The sequence below is a fragment of the Nicotiana attenuata genome, unplaced genomic scaffold (assembly GCF_001879085.1).
Source record: "Nicotiana attenuata strain UT unplaced genomic scaffold, NIATTr2, whole genome shotgun sequence".
In the NCBI taxonomy this organism is placed as follows: Eukaryota; Viridiplantae; Streptophyta; class Magnoliopsida; order Solanales; family Solanaceae; genus Nicotiana; species Nicotiana attenuata.
This window is the reverse complement of record NW_017672983.1, coordinates 21,240-32,435: the sequence shown is the minus strand read 5'-3', so window position 1 is coordinate 32,435 and position 11,196 is coordinate 21,240. Positions and strand designations below refer to the sequence as shown.

Sequence of the window (11,196 nt, the reverse complement as noted above, 5' to 3'; positions counted from 1 at the left end):
GTTATCACTAGACAATGTCTAGATAGGCCAATAGTTGGAAAATGGGAATTCAGCCAACATAGTGTTTTGTGATGCAAGTGTAAACTAATATGACTGCAATTCTGCAACACATGTCATGGTATTTCTCGGAAACAAGAGTTTCAATAGAAACCCTAATTGATCGAAGAATCTGATATTAAGAGAACCTTAACCTAATGTAAACACTACAGCTGATACAGGAGGCAAGTACTTGTCAGAATACTTGGTTTGCTTTATCACATGAAGATCTACTACGACAAAAAAAGAGAGGTTGCTAAACAGCAACGAGACTGCATTTTTCGGTTGAACGGGAGGGTCTTTCCAAACAATGGTGTGCACAATTTGAATGCAGAATCACAATTGAATGAGAAAAAGAAGCACTTCAATCAACAACACATTATGTCTCAAAAGAACACACAGGACCTGGTTGGCATAAACAAATATGCCTAGACATGAGAAAACCAATAATAATACTCAAAAGCAATAATGCAGAATGAGGATTTAAGAAGCACAATAATCTTATGGCACTGAAGCAGAGAAAAGCATGCTTCACTCAGTTGCAGCTGCTTCCATCTTCAATTTCCTGCATCAAACATGGTAACACTCTGTTCAGCCTGTTGATTGGTAAATTCAAAAACAAGACGGTGAAAACCAAAGCAAATCATATTGGATAAAGATTATCGTTAACCAAATTACTCTTTTATCTGCCTTCGCTAATTCAGGGTCTCCGGAATTTATACCCTAACAATATAAGGCAACTCGGGAAAGCAAAGTATCCTTTCTTGAATTTAATACTGAGCATACAGTGGCCATGGCAACAATACACAGAAGCTAAGAGCTTGAGAGGGCGTTGATAGCAACAGTTTTTAACAAATAAATAACAATCCCTCAGTTTCAAGTTATATGATGCTCTTTCTATTTTGGAAGGTTCTACAATATTTGTCCCAATTCAGTTATACAAGAGCTAATAGATGAAACTATTCACATTAGTTCTAAATTTTGACGAGATGTTTTATCTACCGGACTAACTTTCAAACACTAATTTAATATTTTTTCCACTATAACTAATAGAATATAACAGTCAAATAGAATATTCCAATATTCTTTTCATCTTTGGCGTATAGTCTTGATCAAGTTTCTTTACTTCCAGATACTATCCAACTGTTTACACTGATCAATAAAACAGCATTGATCATACTTGGTGACTGATAACTATTTTTGGATACAACAAGAGGAAAATTAGGATGATTAACCAACAGCACTATAAAAGATGAGGTACCATGGTACATGCTCTCTGCAAACGATATTGTGTTAATCAATGAAATTAGAGTGGGTATCAGTCAAAAGTCCCAACCAAATGGCGAAGCACTTAGAGAGTAAGGGATTTAGGATAAGTAGAAGTAAAACACAATACATGCACTACAATTCAGATATGCAGGCTCAATGTTCCAGGAGGCAGGATTTAAGTAGGTAAGTTCTACAGAATGGTGGTAAAATCAACTATATTGTGGACAGAGTGATGGTCAGGAAAGAACTTCCATGTTCAGAAGATGCGAGTAACAGAAATGAGGATTCTAAGATGGATGTGTGATTATACCAGGAGATATAAGATTAACATTGAAGATATTCAGGACAAGGTCGGAGTGGCCTTCGTAGTGGATAAAATGTGAGAAGCGAGACTATGATGGTACGGGCAAGTGAAGAGGAGATGCACAGATGCACCAGTAAGTAAACGTGAGGGGTTGGCCATGGTGGACCTAAGGAGAGACAAAGGTAGGTCAAAGAAGTATTGGGGAGAAATGATTAGCCAGGACATGACACTACTTCAACTTACCAAGGACATAATCCTTGATAAGAGGTTGAAAATTAGGGTAAAAGATAGTTTAGCTTATCTCTGTCCCATACTAGTAGTATTAGTATTATTTTTTTTATTTTCAATGCGCAGATTTCTACTGTTACATGTTGTTTCTTTAGCTTCAGTCATCATATCATCTTATCTTCTTGTTGTTACTGCTTATTTTTCTTCTGCCCTTGAGTCGAGAACAGTTTTTCTATCTTCACAAGGTAGAGGTAAGGTCTGTTTATATACTACCTTTCGCAGACCTCACTTGTGTAATTACCTGAATTTGTTATTCTGTGAAATAAAATCATGTTTTCATGTACTACTTGTTTTCAAACTATGTGATTTGGTTTCAAATGCAGAAATTTATGTTAAAACCACCAGCGATAAGTTTGGACCGAAAATGATATTCAAGGGTCACAAGTGCCAAAGTTACAAAAGAATGATTCATAGGCCATATGAGTCAAAGTTCAATGTATAAAGGACCCAAAGGATTTATATGTTTAAAATAAAAAAAATGGGAGAACCTTGGTAATTGAGAGGGTAGTCGATGTCAAAAGGGATTAACATTTATCTTGAACCAGACATGTCATTGAGGGATCATAATTTGTCCATTTATGAATTGCCATTATGTGTACGGGTAAAATCGAGAATAAAGTTTTTTTCAATTCCCCAATAAGGAAACAGGAGGGAAGCACGGTTCGATGTGACTACAAGCAAGACCGAAGGACCCCTCGTATCGGAACCCGGAAGGAGTCAACGATGTATCTGAGATCGGGCACAGCAAAATAACGGACCCAAACTAAGTAAAGTCTCTAGACCACGGGAAAAGGGAGAACGGTTATGCATGACAAGTAGGGAGCCGTAATATTCGCCTCAACCGCATATTACGGCGCCAATCACATCCAATATCAACTGCAGATCGGCATTTACCGAAAAAAAAAAAGATTTTTACCTTATTTACACTTGAACTAGAACTGAAATTCCCCTACTATATAAGAGGGAAAGTCTCTTTTATTTTGACACACTGCTGACACGTTAATCAAAGTAATAAAAGTTCGTTTTTGTCTTCCAGCTATTATTCAAAGTGTTCTTCAGTCGATATGTTCTTTAATCGCAACCGAGCTTATATCGAGGGTCGGATCGAGACCAAATTTCAGTATTCAACTTAAGATCAGGCTCACATTATAATTGGTTTGATTTCATTTTATCTTTAACTTAGTTATTTATTGTTCTTAGATCAGTCATATTGAATTAAATCATATATCCTTTAAACCGCGTACAAATTTAATTGTTACTCATTTTTTAAGATAAACAATTTGCTCCTATGGGCTGCCATGTTATGTTTTTCTTGCAATATAGGTGCACACATTGGGAGTGAGACATGCTAGGCTACTGCTTCCTTATTTCGGTGAGCTCCCACTACCGGGGACGGCTCTAAGGTAAGGCAGACGAAGTCCATGTGCCCCAAAAATTAAAAATTCTTGAGCCAAAGCCACAAAGTGGAGCTCGAAATGCCAATAAAGTGGAGAACCTCATCTTTGACATTAAACAGTACTTCGATGCCGTGGGAGAGTACTTAGAGGAAGCAAAAAAGGTAGTGATTACTGCCATGCATCTTTAGGGTGATGCAAAAAAGGTAGCGAAGCAATCAAGGCCGGTGAAGATGCTCTCGAGACATGGGCAGAACTAAAGGCCGCCATACGCCTTCAGTTCTTCCCCAAAAATGTTGAATACAATGCACGTTGGAAACTTATTAAATTTGATTGAGATTGTATGATTGAGTGAGTAAATAATTATAAATTTTCTCTCTTATTAAATTAAATGATATATTTACCTTTTCATCAATTCTAATTTTTTTTCTTTATGTACACTTTTTTTGGCATCATGTTTTTTACTATTTCACTCTTTAATTTCAAGTTGGATTCTCTAAATTAGCTAAATTTTTTTGTTATATTTGATTAATCTATACATCAGAAAGCAAGTTCTTTTATGTCTTATCTTTTTTAATGAAGAAATTGGCAGCGGCACAAGATTCAAATCGATAGATAATGAGCACACCTCTCTGCCCTTTTTTTACTTAAATATCATGCTATTGTCCATGGGAGAGTTCGAAATCGTGATGTGTGAGCCTAACCTCATCACGTGTTGCGCTCCTGCCACTAGACCAAAGTCATGTAGGTTTCTTTTGTGTCTCATTATAATTTGGAGTTAATAAAAATACAGACGTTTTAATATATTTTGGCTTCAGGCCACAAAATTCTTTAAGCCGCCCCTGCCCACTACTATTATCAGTGGGTGCTAGTCTTATTTATTTATTTGTCTACATATATCGGCCAGAGGTTCCATGATACACTATATATGAAAGATCTACTTATAAGGCACATGAAACTTTTATGTCATTTTAATTTATGATATGATTTCAACATCATGCATGAGGCCTATGAGCCATACTTTCAGTTTATGATTAAGCCATTGGGACAGATGTTTAAGTTATTAAAGTTAATCATGTTTTACTAAATGATGCATGTATGTATGTTCACGATTATGGGTAGGCATATATAGTGTTCGCTGGATAAAAGTAAAGGCATTTCGTGTCGATCCTGTAGGCTGTACTCTCCCAAAGGCGTTACAACCTACAGATCAAATTCTTGGAAATTCGAATAGTAGAAATGAAGTAAATCAATCTAATTCTCTTAAACACAAGTGGAAAGGAAGTAATCATTCCATCACTTCTCTCAACTAGATTTCAATGAAATGGATACAGGTATTTACAGGTATATTTCAACATGTACAAAGTCTATTACATGTTTCACAATTTAATTACATTCTTCTCTCTTTATTCCAACTACATGTACCTAAAAAATCATGTACTAAACCATTCTAAGACATTAACACCTTAAAGGTCTTTTTCATCATTCCAAACAAGGTTCAATATTCAGTGTAAATTTCCAAATATTTCTTTAATATCTTAATTTCTCTATATTCAGCTATAACCATCCTTCTCGGGGGTTTTGAATGGTTTACCATATCTTCTTCGTCAAAAGTCAAAACACTCCTCATTGTCTTACTCATAAAATGTTGCATCAAAATTACTCCTTTTTGAGATTGAAGTTGTCCTATAATATTATTTATTATTCTCATTAGAACTTCCTCTTCATTGTTGCTCTTATCTTTTGGGGCTTTTGTGGCAGTTGTATTAGTTCTTCTTCATCACTATCATTTTCACTCTTATCATCACTTTTCTCAGCACTATCATCTTCGCTCTGATCATCACTATGTACAGATATGGATATGTTGTGGGGACATCAAATTATGTGAATATCCATAGCATATTGACTCCACCACCCAGAAGTGCTATGTCACAAAGAATTTCAGAGGAATAGTTTCTCAATTTAGGACATGTTTTGGAAGGACAATGTGTAATTGGACTTGAGCGTAATTGGATATAATTACATAAGTTTGAATTATTTATCCGGCCGATTTGATCAATATGAAATTGAGTGTAATTGATGGGTTGCAATTATATTTTCCAATTACAATGTGACTGTTCAAAATTCACTTATATTATTCTTTTTACAATACTTTCTTCCATTTCAAATATATGAGGAACACCTTTAAAATAATTTCGTGCTTTGCTACCTTTTTTATTCGTTAGTACAATGATTTATTACAGAAAAATACTTTCTAAACTCGTACATATCCTTCTATTACTTGAAAATGAAACAATTCATGGATTTCATATTATATTCAAATGAGTTGAAAGTTACTGATTACTCTTTACAATATTAATTGCTAATATATAATTACTATATATTCTTTTAAAATATCTATCTTAAATACCTAGTTATAAATGAAGTAATATTTTTTATATGCACGTTAAAGTTTTTTTACTTGTTCTTCTCAAAAATGTTTATTAATTTTTATTTAACTTACAGTTTTAAATTAAATTAGTTTGCCCCGTAATTACATCAGTGCAACCAACATGATGCAGTGTATACACAAAATTACAAATAAATATATCTTTATATTTACTGTATTATGTAATTATTAGTTTATTGATTACGTAATTACACAATTTAGTAATTACATGATAATTTCCAAACACACCCGTAATGTTAACTAATGATAAGATTGAAATCACAAGGTCATGTGTGAAATTTGAGAAAACATTGAATGGTAATAATTAAGACAAAAAAGAGAAAAATACTTGTCTCTCACCTACTATATATTTCTCTTTTGTGGTCTAATCACATGTCTTTATAATTTATATTACATAATTATTAGCTATATTGTTCGGACTCTTTGAACATATCAATGGATGCGTTTTTGATCCTCTAATGATGTATTTTTGAAGGATTTGATACGGGTGCGACAGCATTTTGAAGAGTCCGTGCAGCATATGTTACTAGGCTATGTAATTAGTAGGATAATAATTATACCATATAGTAATCATATTGTGTTTTTTTAAACACACTATTTTACATTTCTTTTTTATGACCTAATAATCGGGGTAGAAAGACGGGCGCATCTTTGGTACCTACAAATATACGAATATAAAAATTAAACACATTGGTTATCTATTGCCTATCCATGGTTATCAAATTTTTAAGTGGATAATATGGATCTTATCCATATTTGACCTATTTTTAAAAAGCTCATTATCTAACTTATTTTTAGTGAATAATATGAATGGATAATATTTTTTATTCATTTTACCACCACTAGTACCTATCTTTCGAGCAGAGTGTAAATATTGTTTAATTATTACAACTCCTTTCCTCTATTAGTTAAGGAATAAATGTCAATACAACAACAACCACCCGGTGAAATCTAGGAATAAAGGTCAATAAATGCCCTTTTATTACCACGTTAATTAAGCTGCCGATTGTTAATAGCTCCATCTATATAAGGCATTTTTTGAAGTTTTTCAAACGTGGAGTTTGTAAACAAGAGTTTTTTACCTAGCGTTCGGACATAGATTTGGTTGAAATTTGAAAAAAGAGTTTTGAAGCTGTATTGAAAATTAATTTTGCAAGTTGAAGTTATGTTTAAACATGCATTTTATTTGGAAAAAAAAAAAGTTGAAATTTTGTGAGTAGAAGAAATATTTTCATATTTTCAATTTTTTTTCAAAAACCGATCATATTACATGAACAAATAGTGTTTTCAAAATCTTTTTTGGGTTAATGTGTTAATCTAGGCTTTTTTCTCAGACAAGAAAAGGAAAAAAAACCTTTTTTCAAAAATAAAAAAAAATCAAATCTAATATTTAAAAAACTCAAGATCTATTTTCTAGAGTTTTTAAAACATAAAAAACAGAGTTTGAATATTTTAAAAAGTATATTTATTTTACAAAAACAGATCAAACAAACACTTAAGTTAAAATATCATGATATAGCCAGTTTTCACACTGATCAATGAAAAATAGCCCGCGTTTATCAAGTCAATGAAAAATAGCCACTATTTTGCTGCAAGAGGGACCGGTCCAGTATAATATACGGGAGTTCTGGTGCATTTGTGTACGAACTCCAGCATATTATGCTGGACCAGTATACTTTGCTAACTCCTGTAAAATTTGCGGGAGACTGGAGCACCAGTGCTCCAAACTCCAGTATATTATACTGGACAATTATACTTGCTGGAACTCCCGTAAAATTTGCGGGCGTATTTTTCATAATTATGCTGGAACTCCCGTAAAATTTGCGGGCGTATTTTTCCGGATTTTGAACAGTGTTTTCGCTCATATTTAAAGTGGCTAAATTTCGATAACTTTTGAAACTTGGCTATTTTTCAACGACCAGTGATAAATCTGGCTATTTTTGAACTTCTCCCAATACTTAACAGACGACCCATCTTACTATCAAATCTTGAAAAAAGCAGCTAGACTAGAATCATATGTTTGTCTCCAAAATTAAAAGCAGCTTCTCATGGTTTAAACTTTAAACCCAATAGGGTATCTATCAGCTAGCTAGGTTATATATATAGCCCCGCCTCATTTAACAACTCCAACGCTCCAAACCCTAGCGGCGTTAAACTGCCAGGTGTTGCCTTAATGTGACTGACATTTTGGGTGGGGCTCTATAACTAAAGGAGACATAATAAATAAATAAAAAGAGGTGTTTAATTAATATCTGTCTTCCACCATTGTTAAAGTGAACCCTTCATTTCACTGATTAACACCTGGCTATGGCTATAGACATGCTAGGAAGAAGGGAACCAAACAATGAGACAGCCAAGCCGATCCCCTCCTTCCTTATTCGCAGGAATCTATGCAGACAACATACTAGGTAGCAGTCTATAAAATATAGGAGAAAATTAATCGTCTTACCTTTATCTGAAACCAAGAAATGAAAAAGCCATTTTCATTGTACTATAACACGTCAATACCCAGAAATGAGAAAACTTTAGCAGGAAAAAAAGCTTAAAGAAAATGTGGAAAAATAAGCAGGAAGATAGAGCATAAGATTTAAAAGAGAAAATTACCATTTGTGAAGATGGGATGGAAACTCAGTTTTTTCCTTTTCCTTTCTGGTCTGAATGCCTACTGTCATTATAGAAGAGGTGTAAACGGCCGGCATCATATGCAGACAGAAAGTGGTGATGGTTGTCAACTGATGCTGCAGCAGTGTTGTTGGGAGCTGTAGCAGCAGCTATTGTGCTGCCATTGAAGAAACTTTGTGATCCCTCATACCTCTGGAAATGAGGCAACAACGAAGAAGAATTGGACTGAAGGGTCCCCCTATTATAACCAGCAAGGCCGGAAGAAGACGATGATGATATGCTAAAGTTCAAATTATACTCATTAGCACTATTACTGGCATGGCCATTAGTTCCCAAATGGTCACTTAAAAATGGAAAATGCTGCAGCTCGGGATGATGGTCTCCCGTAATACTAAACATTGGTGATGACACAGGGAGTGGCTGTTGTTGTATAGGATTTCCCAAATGAAAACCAGAAGTAGAGTTGTCGTTTCCACGAAGACCTAAAAGTCCTGAGGGAAAGTACTCAAATGGAGATGAGGAGGACCATTGCCTAGGAGATTTGTTAAACAAGTTTGTCTCACTACCTCTACCATTACAAGTAATATTATTGTTCATACCTCCCGTCAATAGTTCGGTGAAAGAAGAATTCTGTGAAATGCGATGCACATTTTGGTGATGTGCAGTTCGAGTCGACTCATTTTCTTTCTCTTTCTCCTTCTCCTTCTCCGCAGCCCTTTCCCTTGCCCGTTCCCTCGCCTTGACGCGATTTTCTGACCGGGATAGAGACAACCCAGAACCTTTGCTTGTCTCAGAAGTGCTACTACAAGCAGATTTCGACAAAGACACATGTTGTTGCTGTTGGTAATTCGGATCACCTTCCATTTCAACCTCAGCTGAATCAAGACCTTGCTCAGTTCCAGCACTAGACCTTTTATCCTCACTGATCTGTTGTGTGTCTGGAAAAGCATTGAGAGAAGGAAGCTCAGAGATTGAAGGAGCTGCTGCTTTTAACAACCATTCAACAGCTTTGCTTGGTTGATCATAACCAAGTCGATCTTGCAAATCATAGAACTGAATAGCTGTGTTAACAGACAGCCTAACTCTCCGATCTCGGAGTCCTTTTGAAGTCCACACTTTACTGTGCCTATCTTTCCCTCCTGATGCACGAGAAACTCGAACAATCCGATTTGAAGGCCACCCACAAAGCCTACCAATACCACCACCGCCAAGGCCATGACTCCCTTTCACCGCTTCATTTTCATCTTGTGACTCAAATCTACCATTTCCATTGCGGATTCTTGGAAACTTACACCCTTGTTTTTGAATCTCATCCACCTCCATACCACTTTCATACCTTTCTCAAACAACCACTCTAAACCAACCCCACCTTTCTTGAAAGAGAGAGAATAACACCAATCAGCAAAGAGGGTATTTTTTTTTTCCTCTCTCTATGTGGATTTGGGATTGTAATTAGGGTTTAGGGATGGAGGAGAAAAAGAAAGGTAGATAAGAAAAAAAAGTGTAGGTAGGTGTATGGGTTGATGTGGGGGGTGTATGTAGATGTGGGTTTTGGATGTACTTTGCATTGATGATGATCACACAGAGTACTTTGGCTTTTTCGGTGATATTTGCATACGCACACACAAAAATAAAGAGAAAAAAAGTTGGGTTCGATGTATCGCGTTTGGTACCAGAGAGGGAGGGGGGGGCTGGTTGAAAATGTCAGAAGAGAGGAGAGGCTAAAAGAAGGCTCCTTTTTGCAGTGCTTTCAAAAGCAAAGCCTGTCTACTTGCTCAGAACTCTTAGCTCCTCAGCCCTGTAAGAAAATTTACAGTCAAACTCATAACCACAAAAATCAGAAGCCCCTACCCCCCACAAAAAAAGTTTACGAAATGAAAATATAAATAAAGACAAGATATGAAGAAGCATCAGATGCTAGAGAGACGTACAACACTTCTTTTGCTATCTTTATACTACTGGACTTGAATTCTTGATTCTATCAGTAAGCTTTGCTTGCCACCGTCATAATGAAACCCCATAAGCTAGTAATAGCATGTTTTATAGTAAATGAAAAAGTCTTTTTCCCCTTTGATCTATTTAAAAAAAAATAGCCTTTTTCACTTGGCTTCAGATTTAAACTAGGGAACTGCAGGGTTGATGAGAAAAAGCTAAACAAGAGGAGTAATTGCTGCTGCTACTTGATCTAAAGAAGAAGAAGCCTTTGAAGGGTAAAGCATTTTGTGGCTAATTAAAGCTTTGCTGACCCTAGATATTGCAGAGTACCGTACATTATCGCTATGCTCAGAGGTAAAAGATTAACCACTAACAGAGAAAAAAAATGGAAAATAATAAACTGTTTCCCCGGAATATTAAATTTAATCTTCTTACACAATACCATCAACAATTAAACAAAGAAATAAAATAGTGTTAGCATTTACTTGTGTTTATCTATGTACCTTCAACAACTATATTATATACCTCGTCTGTTTTAATTAAGATAACACATTTCGCTTATTGAGAGTCAAACTGTGTGAAGTTTGACCAACATTTTAAAATATTTTTAATTATCAAATTGTCATGAGAAAAATTATAATTTATAGTACTTTTGTGTAGCTTTTGAATATTTAAATATTAATTTAAACTTATTTAATTTAACTTTAAAATTTAGTCAAATTAATTTTCGATAAGCAAAATGTGTCGTCAAAGTTGAATTTGTACGTATTTTATCTACCCTTTACTTGTCTCTTGAAGAGATGCAATAAAACGACAAGATGTAAACTGTTGGATATGTGAGTTTTGTGCTCTTTCAAGGGCTCCAACTTGCCAGATCAGCTTCTGCTTTCACATACAAT

At 35.0% G+C, this 11,196-nt stretch overlaps 1 protein-coding gene across 1 annotated transcript; it reads right to left on the bottom strand.

Annotated features, from left to right (window-relative positions):
• Nucleotides 1-217: 217 nt before the first annotated feature.
• On the bottom strand, nucleotides 218-10,648 carry LOC109215090 (transcription factor TCP2-like). Its single transcript, XM_019379108.1, has 3 exons — nucleotides 10,294-10,648; nucleotides 8,345-10,160; nucleotides 218-601 (listed from the first exon to the last, which is right to left on the bottom strand). The coding sequence occupies exon 2, from the start codon at nucleotides 9,683-9,685 to the stop codon at nucleotides 8,369-8,371; it is 1,317 nt and encodes a 438-aa protein (XP_019234653.1). The 5' UTR covers nucleotides 9,686-10,160; nucleotides 10,294-10,648; the 3' UTR covers nucleotides 218-601; nucleotides 8,345-8,368.
• Nucleotides 10,649-11,196: the final 548 nt, after the last annotated feature.

What these genes read in the sequence shown, in the direction of transcription:
- LOC109215090 (XM_019379108.1), bottom strand. Translation starts at nt 9,685, where the DNA reads ATGGAGGTGGATGAGATTCAAAAACAAGGGTGTAAGTTTCCAAGAATC.